The following is a 12,559-nucleotide window of genomic DNA, read 5'->3' as shown; positions in this document are numbered from 1 at the left end:
AGAGCAGTTAAGTTCATGGTATTCATATATATTTTATATGTGCGTATACAAGTATAAATATATCGTTATATAATAATACATGTACACACATGTATTCACATATAAAGAATATATATAACATCATTTCTTAAATAAATTACAATTACACATGTGATCATAAGTAACTTTTGTGTGCGTGTATTATGTGCAGTAGAGGCCTTCTTGTCCGACCAATGAGTGAGTATTTGGTGGTTTTATCTAAAAAGTGGATTGAAGTATACACAGTTTAATCATTTTACTTTTGCTTAAAGCATACAAATTACACATTCAAATATAAAATTTTTGGTATAAGACAGAGAGGCCTTTGCACTGAACTTAAATGTACTAACTAGGGATCCGTTCATCTTTCTGGCACAAACTTCACTGATAATGCATCAAAGACGGTATTCGCGTTTCGTTTCTTGCTTTTTGAAGGAAAATAATTAAGGGTATTTGTGTGGTAGTCTGACTGCAGAATCATTCTAGGTTTTTGTGATTTTTTTTAACATAAATCATAATCGTAATTCCTTATGTTTTCCCATACCATCCACCTACAACTAAGTTGACAGCCCTTCTTTTAGTAATATACCTTTATCGGGTCTTTTAATAGAAAAAACTTTTCTTACTAATATTTCATTCAGTTATATAATATTTTATTATCTGACATAATTTCAGTCACCAGTACAATGGACATTAGTGGATTTGGGAACATACATTACCTTGGCTATAGTAACAACCAGCTGAAAGGAATCTATTAACTAGGGGTGTTTAGGATGGCTGTAGGTGTAAGTTGCTTTGGTTTAGAGAGGTTTGAGAAAGCTTCCACTGTATATGCTGATACCAAGCTTTCCATTAAAGAAACATTTTTTTAATTTTTCTCTGATTATAAATAATATAAGCTTACTATAAAAAATGTCCAAAATACAAACTAGTGGGAAAATTGTGTATAGTTCTAAATTGTTTTCTATGGATATTTTTACATCTGTGATCATTTTGTATATACATAATTTTGCATTCTGATTTTTCAGTTAACATTTTAATAAGGAAGTTTTATATCATCACAGACCCTTTATTATCAGGCTTTCCTTAGTGTGCTGTATAACATTAGTTTGAGTAGGTGCATCAAACTGTATCAAAATTTAATTATACTTCTTTGTTACACATTTAGGTTGTTTTAAAGTGTTACCATTTTGAAATAGCACTGCAGTGGAAATCTTTGTTCATAAATTTTTTAAATCTTATTTTTCTCAAAATGAATTACTAGTAGTTATTAATACGAATATAAGGATATAAATATCTTGGGGGCTTCTGATACATATTGCCCCATTGCTTTCCAAAAGAGGTGTTTCCATTTATAGTCCTATTATCACTATGTGGATATATTTGCTTTATTACATCCTTGCTAGCATTGGGTATCTTCGTTTTTAAAATATTTTGCTCATTTATGTGTATAACATCATTTAAATTGCATTCCTTGTACTCATAAGATTATGGTGTTACAAAAAAGCACTTATTTTTATTTTCTTCTTGGCAGAAGTTTTATTATTTCTCTTACTGACCTAATTTTAAATAATTTAGTTATACATTTGAAAGGTTAGTAGGCTACACTGTTGAGAATTTATAGAAGATACTTTTTTTAAAAAATACTTAGCATCCTAAAAATATATACAGTGGATTTATTTCTGTTGGTGAACCAGAATTCATCTTACTAGTTTAAATCCCTTTTTATTAGTGCTTTGAAAGATTATTGAGTACAATGGAAATCAATTTACCAACATATATAACATATATAATACCTGCTCTATGCTTGCAACACTGTAGATCTTGGGGAATATTTATCAAGCATAACACATAGAGACTGGGCTTCCCTGGTGGCGCAGTGGTTGGGGGTCCGCCTGCCGATGCAGGGGACATGGGTTCGTGCCCCGGTCCGGGAGGATCCCGCGTGCCACGGAGCGGCTGCGCCCGTGAGCCATGGCCGCTGAGCCTGTGCGTCCGGAGCCTGTGCTCCGCAACGGGAGAGGCCACAACAGTGGGAGGCCCGCGTACTGCAAAAAAAAAAAAAAAAAAAAAAAGACATAGAGACTAATCCATACAAACCATGGACTATTGTACTTGGCTCATAGTAGATGCTAAATAAATATTCTTGTTTTTAAGATGTGGGCTTATAGTCAGTTGGGAAATTGTCCAAGTAGCATGAAGGGAAAATATTATTTACTGTTTATAATGTTTTGCTACTTTCAAAAGAAGGTGGGCCCAGAGGTTGTTTTTCATTTGTTGAGCATGGTGGTAATGAGTGCAGATACACATTACACAAGCTGATGTATGGCCAAATTGCATTACATGCAAGAAGGGAATTCGAGCTACAGGAAAATCAAGGGATGAAGAAGAACTTGGAGGCTGTAGAAGGTGGCTAGAAGGAGAAGTTTGAAACCTGCTCGGAGGATGGTATAGGGAGGAGGAGATTGGGGGAGAAGAGGGTTATTTTTTTTTGATAAAGCTATTGTGTGTTTGAAGTGCTAGACAATGTGTAATGTTCATGACCTCCATCCCCACTAAACGTCTTCAGTAAAATTTGTTGTGTAGTAGCGTTTGGAGGATATGACAAACACTGATTGTACCTCAGGAGAATCACCAAAGGGAGAAAATAAGCTTTCATAGGGAACCCTGTAACATGGCTTCAAGTTAAATACCATGATTGTGCAAAAGATTGAAAAGAATTGTAGAGACAGTTCAGGACTGAAGGAAGCATTAAGGCAATACCATTAGGCAGTGAGTGACAGAGTTGATCTGTGGAAAGGAGTTTGGAGGAAATTGAGCGCTCCACTGACTTGGGGTGCCTTAAGGGAGAAAAATATTTGCATCTGATTTTTAAGTGTGTGGGTGGAAAGGAGAGAAGATATTGATGGAGCAGAAGATACTGTATTGTAAATTGAAACATAAAATTGCCAGTATTCAACATTTTTGACATACCAAAAAAATTGGCAATTTCGTGTGATACTACCTGAACTAAGATACTTTAAAAGCTGCAAATCTCCAAATGAAAGTAGTCTATTATGATTTTTTAAAAAACAGACAGCACAGTTTAGTGAAGCTGTGCAAAACCTTGGCTCTGATATTGGACAAACCCAAGTTTAAATTCTGGGTCTACCCCCATCTAGCTGTAAGGCCTTTGGTCAGTTTAATTAAATTCTGTAAGACTCAGGAAGCTTATGTATCAAATGAAGCTGATCACAGCACCTGCATCTCATTGAGTCACTGTGAGGATTAAATGATATCAAACATGAAAAAAGCTTAGTCCAGTGACAGCATATGTGTTCAATAACTATTAGCTATTTAATTACTAATTCTACATTAACTTCATTTCTGGAGGTCATTGTACCTTCCTGCTCACCTTTTCAACTTTTGACTACCTTTTACCTGGTTCCTTTTATTGGCCTTTGTACTAGCTCTTCTTTAGCACTCTCATATATGAAGTTATGTATTCTCTTTTGTGGTATAATTCCCCATGAAATTGAACAGATACTGCTTTTGGTGTGGGGCTGGGATTTACCAAATCGAGGTAGAAAAATCTCCCCTTGGGCATTCATTCTCTCAACAACAGGTACTTCTGCTGTTACTACAAATCCTAGAGGCTAGACATTCACTAATAGGCACTTCACATGTATTATTTTTATTTAATTTTATTTTTATTATTTATTTTTTTTTTTTTGCGGTACGCGGGCCTCAGGCTCCGGACGCGCAGGCTCAGCGGCCATGGCTCCCGTGCGCAGCCGTTCTGCGGCATGTGGGATCTTCCCGGACCGGGGCACGAACCCGCTCCCCTGCATCGGCAGGCGAACTCTCAACCACTGCGCCACCAGGGAAGCCCCACATGTATTATTTTTTGACTGTCTGTCCATTTAATTGTGAAGGAAAAAGCTATATGTAGATTCTAGGTCTGTGGTGGACCCTGGGTTCAAAGCAAGTCTGTCTAACTAGAGATTATGTCTCTTTCCTGACGCCTGAATTTTAAAGATAGTAGTGGACATCTGTTATGTTAAATAGGTTTTATTTCACTTGCCGAGTGTCATTGATTGGTATTGGCTGCCAGAAGCATTGTGTTGAGAAGGATGCTAAGGCCAAGTCTGTACTCAGTGGGAATGTCATGATCAGTTAGTAATGTCTGCCGTCAGTGCAGCAGAAGGGTGGACAGGGTGCGAACAGCATTCAGGTTGTTGATTTGTTGATCCTTCGTATACATGCTTAATGCCTTTGGTTGCAACAGAGGACATGGATCAAGCTGTTGCCCAGGACTTTCTGGTGTCTTCTTATTTAATTTTACAAATTTTAGTGAAAATTTCCAAACATTTAAGTGAAAACGTAAAGAGTCAACAGAATTCTAAGACCTCAAGAATAATCCCTCTGCCCCATCTGCAGAGTCTTTGGGAAACAGGAGGGATGAGATAGGAAGTTTGCTTTATTAAGTATCACCAGCTGGTCTGACTTCGTGATTGTCCTAAAGTAGCTCATTTTGGCTGATAAGAAAAAAAAAATGCTTCTCTTTTACAGGTGTAAAAACTAATTTGATTTCAAAATAGCTGTTAGTAAAGCAAGATGAGAGAAAAGAGAATGCTCTTTTGGCAGAAGGCATTTAAATCCATTGCATATGGAGATGTTCAGAGTGCTAGCCTTTTTGCTTCTGAAGTGGGAATGGCAAAGCAATGTCAGCTCAACAAGGTGATGGTTTTAACCACAGGACATGAAGGAATTTGATTAGGAACCCCCAAACTTTTATTTATATATATTTATTTACATGTACATACATATATATGTATATGTGTGTGTATATATATATACACACACGTATATATAAATGTTTTATTTTTATTACTGTAAAAGTAATACGAATAAATATAACTAATTAGGAAAATAAGGACAAAATCATCAGCACTCTCATCACCCTAACTCACGAGGTCTTAGCAATGCTTTCCTCCATCGATATGTATATTTTCCCCATGGTTTTCATGATGGTGGATTTGGTTTAAATCAGCAGTTATTGAAATTGCGCTTCAGCAGACTTGCACTTAAAAAACCCAGCTCGTTAACCCATCACTGAGTAATTTCTTATTCTTTTATGTGGAGTCTTGTATTGTCATTTTTGGACTTCCCATTTCAAAGCTGATTTCGCTGGATGGTATATGGACAAACAGCATAAATTTGCTGTACCCTTTTGGTATATACATCTTTTGTATGTGACTTACCCGTGGGGAAATAGACCAGAGCAAAATAGGAATAGTAGTTGGTAGTTTTAACAGAAAGCCACAGCGACAGAGAACTAGAAAGTGATTTTGACAGGTCATATAATCCATTCCTGTGGCTGAAGAAGCCAAGAAAGGGAGACCCAGCAAATTCTCTTTACAGCCCACTCCAGTGTTTTGCAACTCGTCCTGACAGGAATTTCTTCCATATTTCTTCCATATTTCATATCCCTCATTTTCTATTTTTAATCTCATTCTTCTTGACTCAGCGTCTGAAAAACACCTCAGTTTTCTTTTCTGGAAATGGTACTATCCAATGTCTTGCAAGCCAAGGATAGCAAAGCAATTTTCTCTCCCATATCAACTTCAGGGGTTTGGTGGGAGACACCTGGAAAGCCAGACTCCTCCCTCCCTGACCCGGACCCCCTCTCCTGCCCCAGCTCTGTGGGAAAGTGCCCGAGGGCCAGTGAATAACAGCTTCATCTTCCATGTGCAAGAGTTGGGGCACTAGACACACGTCATAGGAATGTTCTGAAGCTTTTCTGTGCGGTGAGTTTGTTCCCCAGTTCTCAGAGCTGATACAGGAAATCCTTAAAAAGCAGGAAAGGCGGGGGCTCCATCAGTCAGAGGGGACATGCCAGCCTGGGTACCAGAGCAAGGTGTGGGAGGCCCTTCTGTGTCAGGGGTTAACACTTTGGTTGCTGCCTTTTGTGGAGATCCAGTGAGTCCTGGGGAAGTTAGGGGTGAAGAGAGAGCACTGGAGGAGCTTTTATCAACAAAATATTTTAACAATGATAGCAGTAACAGTTCATACTGATTGAGTATCAGTCCTTCCTATGCTCCCTTGACACCCACTCCAAGTTCTTGAGGCCAAAAATATGTGAGTAGAACTCAAGTTACTCTCCTCTCTTTGCCCAGTCCTCCTTCTTTGGTGAGTTTTTAAGCAAATTAGAAAATCATCTTCTCGGTGTGTTTCCTTGAGAAATCTTAGAACTGGCATGTGACATAAGAAAAATCCCACTGTCAAACTCCAAAGCGAGTCACAGATTTAGCAGGAGGTTGTGTGAAATGTAAACTGTAAAACTGTGTAAACTATTAAGAAAGATCTTGCTGAAGTCACTGGCTGGATAGTGGAGCACAGAATACAGAGCAGAAGACTTGCCATTTATCAGTCATTCAATTAAACACACCAACCCAAAAGAGAACTCCTCAAAGGAGATCGTTTTATAGCACATAATGAAACACAAAACCAAACCAAACTTGTCTCTGACTTTTTTTTTTTAAAGGGCTGTTTAAAAAGATAACTGGAGAGTGTGGGAGAGTGTGTACCACTTCCCCCAGATTTGCTGTGCAGAAGTGCAGAAGTGTGAGTGATGTAGAGGTACTTGTTTATTATAGAGCACATTTCAATGCAGTAATCATAAATATTGCTAAGGTTGTGCTCCGTTGAAATATGACCTACATACTCTTGATTGTTTGTGTTACGTGATTTGTCTGACACCCATTACATTCTGGGTAATAGCAGCCATTTGTTGCTCTGCACAGCAGGCTCTTCTGACAAAAGAAAATAGGCAGCAATAAAAAAGCTATAGTCTGAATTACATTCTGCACAGTGCTGCACTGCTGAGAGTTTGTGCAAGTGTGTTAACAATGTTCTGAACTGCCTCTTGTCAGCCTTCAGCCTGTAATGGCCATCTGTCCTCACATAAATCTGTCAAAACCTGCTAAGTTCAAGAGAGAGCATGGAATATACCTTGTACTGTCAACACCAAAATGTACACATTCCCCAGAAAATCAACACACAGGAAATAATCCGGAGGTTATGGGAGGCATTAGCCCAGTTGATTTAGGCTTGTGGGCTGAAATTGAGAGTCCGGCAATTAGGGGGAAGATGACAAAGGTAGTGGGGTTGAGGAATTGATTATTGACTGCCCTTCTACCACAGGGGAAAACATTCTGGGTGGAGGAGATGGGGTTAGAGAAATCTAATTAGTTCAGGTGCAGCAAAGGGTTCCCTGTTCCGGGCACAACTCCTAAAGGCTGGACATCACGTTAAAAGAAAAGGAAAAAAAAAAAAAGCTTCTTACACTTTTATTTATTTATTATTTTATTTTTTTGCGGTACGCGGGCCTCTCAATGTTTTGGCCTCTCCCGTCGCGGAGCGCAGGCTCCGGACGCGCAGGCTCAGCGGCCATGGCTCACGGGCCCAGCCGCTCCGCGGCATGTGGGATCTTCCCGGACCGGGGCACGAACCCCCGTCCCATGCATCGGCAGGCGGACTCTCAACCACTGCGCCACCAGGGAAGCCCCGCTTCTTATACTTTTGTTTTGCTTTGTTTTGTTTTACTCTGGATCTCAACCCTATCTGGAAATAGATTTTCAATGAGGCACTGGTGACACGCAGTCTCGTGCTCCTTAAGATGTCTCAGTCTTGCTCTGGGGTATTCTCCTCGGATTAAAGAAGTTTCAGTAAATAGTCAAAAGGTTAGGGAATGATCTGAATTATTTTTCCCTGCCCACCGACTCACTAATCCTAAAATAACTTCCATCTACTAAGAGAGTATTATTTAATGAGCAGGGCCCTCCGAAATTTCTAGCCCTGATATTTTCACTCACAGCGTATATCTGCTTATCTCAGGGTGTTTCTGTAAGTTTTAAGCAGATACACAAGAAAATCTGTACTCACTGCAGATTTTAAAGAATGATCTCTTTATGAAGTCCTGGGGGCTGAATCCCTGAAATGCCAGCATTTGGCGGAATCTTCAGCACACAGTAGGTGCTGAGTGAAAGTCTGTTTAATTGCCACAGGCCATCTAAAATGAAAAGGAAGTAAAAGGCTTTGTTTTCAACGCCAAGAAACTCTAATCATGTGTTAGCGCTCCCAAGAGCAACTTGAGAATCGGTTATTTAAGCGATAATGAGCTTAGGTACTAGGACAAGGGTTTCAAATGTTCAAGACGAAAAAGAATTTCTATATTTAAAATCCCTAGATAGCTGAGCTATTTTTAGAACTAGTCTCTCTTTAATAGTGGCCTAATTTGGTGTTTCTGAAGTTTAGGGTTTCTTTTTATAAGTCTAGAATGTCAGTCAAAATATATCTACCTGAGATCAAGGCAAGGTGCCACATAGACGCGGCAGGATAGTGGCTCTCCATAAGTGGTCTGTGAACCGTGTCATTAAAAATATTTGACCAGCTTCCCAAGTGATCCGTGGGCCACTGAAATGGGACACCTACTAGTAAAGGAGGATCTAGAAAAATAAAAATGAGTGAAACATTTTGCAAAAATAAGCCCGAGCAATATTCCACTGAGAGCTTCTCATCTGTCTGGAGAGACAAGATATAATTCATATTCAAAAAGATAAGCGTGAAAATATAGCAATATCTGGTAAGTGAGTGATCCTGGCAGTAAATTATTGGAAAAGTAAAAATTACCCCCATTCAGAGTATCATGAAAAGATCTATGAAGTTGTATTTGAGGATGTTGAATGTCATTTCCCCCAATTCAAGGGCTATCTCATTTGGAATATTTGACTGTTATTTACTCAGCAAAGAGAGATTACTCATCATTATTTCTTTGAGCATCTTAGCTTCCTGTGAGAAATATTTGAGATCTTGTCATTTCTTTGCTGGGAATTGGTATCTTTACATTTGTTGTAGCAGTAATTGAAGGTAGCATGTGGTTGAAATCAGTGTGTATGAATGGGGCAGTGCAAAGGGTAGAGGAAACAAGCAGAGAGAGAGATGGACAAACAGAAAGATAGACAGGGTAAGAAAGAAAGCACGAAAAGGAAGGGGAGAAGGAGATGGAGGGGGAAATGGGAGGAATAGGAAGAGACGGAGGAGGGGAAGGAGGGGAGGGAGGGGAAGGAGGGAAGGAGGAGAGAAAATTGGCCATATAGGAATTCCTTAGAGTGAGTAAAAGATATACTTGTCTATGAAAGAGAGAACACAAGGAGAGTGAACTTCAGTGACATAGATGATTCCTTCAGTAATGTCACCTCCCTATTATCTTCAAGCAAAGAATGGAGGGCAGGCGTACAGTAGGCTGCTGTTAAACGGAAGCTTTTCTGAGACTCAGATGTGTCAAGAAGGGAGAGCAGTGTCTCCTTCTCTTTGTGTTTGCATTTCCCTGTCTTTCTGAACTTTTCTGGGATAGATGTCCAAAGTCAAACCTTTTTGCATTTTTGTACGTTTCCTTCCCTCCTTTAGGGAGAATTAGCTATGTGTAATAAAAGTTGCCAAATACTGGTGCAAAATATTTCATTTTAAGGAAAATATTAATTTCTTCTATCTCTTTATTGTCAAGTAGGGGAGAGAGGCAGTGTCTTCCTGTTCATACCAAAACTTCATGTAGCGTTCTGTGCCCTACTTGGTTATGTGTGTGTATGTATGTGTGTGTGTCAAGGTAGAATTTTCCTTGAAGCCTGGAGTCGCCTTAAGTCCAACCCCAGGCTTCTTGTGGACTTAAGTTCTTTTTTGCTGAATAGCATCCTCCCGTCCTCCTAAATAAAAAGTGTATTGTAAACTAAAATGTTCCCTTGTAAGCATAAAGTCATTTGAACTCCAGCCTGCCCTTCTTCAAAGTTCCGTCGACTCTGGAGCTTTTCCACAATTCTTCTTCCTTGGCATAAAGGGCTGAGGAGGACTTAGGGGTGAAACTGAACAGAGATAACTAGCCTTCACACGCTCTCCCACAATGACTTGTGATGGAATTTTCTGCCCTCTGTAGAAAAGCACAAAAGGCAACAACTGACAGATTCCCCCTCTTCTTCCTTTCTTTTTTTTTTCATTTTTTCAATTAGTTAGTTGCCGAAGCTTGGATTCGTTTCAATCCTTCAGCCTCCTAACCCGCCCTGATGTGGTGCTCCAGATAAAATGGTGTGCTGGTACCGCAATATTTAGTGTTACTGTTCACTTAAGTTTCTGTTGCAGAACCATATTTTTGACAGAATGTATTAGTTATGCTTACAAGAATGTACTATACCTACATTAGCCATGGTTTACAAAGTTAATGAACCGTGGAGACAAAGAATCATTGCCGTCATGTTGTAGAGTTGTCTGGTACCCTGCGTTAGCCGGCTGCATTTTACTGAACTTACTTTGATGTTGCCAATGTCATTCCCATCCTCCCTCCAGTTGCTGTCATCCCATCTTTTCTTTTCTTTTCTTTTCTTTTTTTTTAAAGTTGCCTAATTCTTTGGCTCCGTGGGTAGATATCCTTGATTTTACAAAAATTCCTGACCTGCATGCATCCTCCCCAGCATTCTTTGCAGACAGATGCCACCAAAGGTCTTCTATGATTTCCCTGTGTCCCTACCGTGTTAATTTTCCACAACTAAGACTGTGAGAAGCCCCTGTAAATCTGAGCTTTTGTAATGCCTGGTGGTGACGTGGTCATGTTTCCTGGGAAGCAGGATCGGTTAGCATTGGCGTCTGAAATACAAAATATCATGGCTTTCACCACAGCCTCATATCGTAGATCCATCTTTTCTTGGTGACAGAGGCTTCGGGAGACAGAGTCACTTTTTCCGGTCTTATCATGAGTTTAGTTTCCTTCCTTTTCACTGAGTTTTAACCATTGTCTGAAATCTTGGAAAAGTTAGGAAAACATATCCTGGCATTTAACAACATATCTCTGTCTCTTTTCTTTCTCTCTCTCCCCTCCCCTTTTTTTTTTTCTTTTATTATCTTAGGCCTAACTCCACCCACAACTCCTCCTCATAAAGGCAACCAAGATAACCCTTTTAGGGCTTCTCCAAAGCTGAAGCCCTCTTGCAAGACTGTGGTACCTCCGCCATCAAAGAAGGCCCGGTACAGTGAGTCTTCCGGTATCCAAGACAATAACTCCACCAGGAAAGGGCCCGAGCAGTCTGAGTTGTACGCACAGCTCAGCAAGACCTCCGTGCTCACCAGTGGACACGAGGAAAGGAAGGCCAAGCGGCCCAGTCTGCGGCTGTTTGGTGACCATGACTATTGTCAGTCAATTAATTCCAAAACGGAAATACTCATTAATATATCACAGGAGCTCCACGACTCCAGACAACTAGAATATAAAGATGCCTCCTCCAACTGGCAGGGGCAGATGCGCTCTTCCACAGATTCAGACCAGTGCTACCTGAGAGAGGCCTCGGGGGTGAGCAGGCAGGTCTCTCCCGGCAGCACCAGAAAACAGCTCCAAGACCAGGAAATCCGAGCTGAGCTGAACAAGCACTTCGGTCATCCCAGTCAAGCTGTTTTCGACGACGAAGCAGACAAGACCAGTGAACTGAGGGACAGTGATTTCAGTAATGAACAATTCTCCAAACTACCTATGTTTATAAATTCAGGACTAGCCATGGATGGCCTGTTTGATGACAGCGAGGATGAAAGTGATAAACTGAAGTCCCCTTGGGATGGCACGCAGTCCTATTCATTGTTCCATGTGTCGCCTTCTTGTTCTTCTTTTAACTCTCCATGTAGAGATTCCGTGTCACCGCCCAAATCCTTATTTTCTCAAAGACCCCAAAGGATGCGCTCTCGTTCACGGTCCTTTTCTCGACATAGGTCGTGTTCTCGATCACCATATTCCAGGTCAAGATCAAGGTCCCCAGGCAGTAGATCCTCTTCAAGGTAAACCTTGTCAAAACCCACCCAAAGCCTAAGGCGTCCCCAGGAAGTGAAAAAAAAACAAAGGCAAAAAATGCATTCAAAACCCACAGGCAGCCCAGCCCCTCACCATCCATTCCCAGTGCCACAGGAACTAAGGAGATTGTCGTTACCCATACATTCCTCCCCATCTTCTCTTAAATCTGTCATTCTTGAACACAGTGCCTTGAGCCAGTCAGATCTGAGAGAGCAATTTGTAAGAAACTTGCTCATCTACCTTTTTCCATTACCTGGAGAGCTGCCTTGTGCCAGGATAGGTGAGATCCATGCAAGATAAAGCTGACAGTGTACCAGGCCGGCGTTCGGCATTCACATCAATAAGAGACGCTGCAAGAGAACACGTCACTCCAGACCTCTAAGCTGACTAGATGATCACAAACTGTCACTGGGAAATCTCACAAGTAGCTGGGAACTGAAAGCCGGTTTATGTAATGCGGAATTCCAGGGGCTGTTCAGTCATGCCGATAAACTGGGGTTCACTGGCAGTTGCAAATGCCCTTCTGTTTTTCCTCCTCTCTCCCAGATCTTGCTACTACTATGAGTCAGGCCACTGCAGACACCGCGCGCACCGAAATTCTCCCCTGTGCGCGAGATCACGTTCAAGATCGCCCTACGGCCGGCGGCCCAGGTAATGATACACGTCCTTTTCCCTCCG

General features: G+C 40.8%; 1 protein-coding gene across 1 annotated transcript in view; it reads left to right on the top strand.

Annotated features, from left to right (window-relative positions):
* The window catches only part of PPARGC1A (PPARG coactivator 1 alpha), a 98,377-nt gene that overhangs the window by 66,354 nt on the left and 19,464 nt on the right, over positions 1–12,559 (top strand). The window contains exons 8-9 of the mRNA XM_082838817.1: positions 10,953–11,868; positions 12,428–12,532. Of these exons, the coding sequence (XP_082694943.1) occupies positions 10,953–11,868; positions 12,428–12,532 (1,021 nt within the window). The remainder of the gene's footprint in view (positions 1–10,952; positions 11,869–12,427; positions 12,533–12,559) is intronic.

The sequence above is a fragment of the Leucopleurus acutus genome, assembly GCF_964270905.1.
Source record: "Leucopleurus acutus genome assembly, chromosome: 4".
Taxonomy (NCBI): Eukaryota; Metazoa; Chordata; class Mammalia; order Artiodactyla; family Delphinidae; genus Leucopleurus; species Leucopleurus acutus.
Note: the sequence above shows the minus strand (reverse complement) of the source record. Positions and strands in the feature narration are given on the sequence as shown.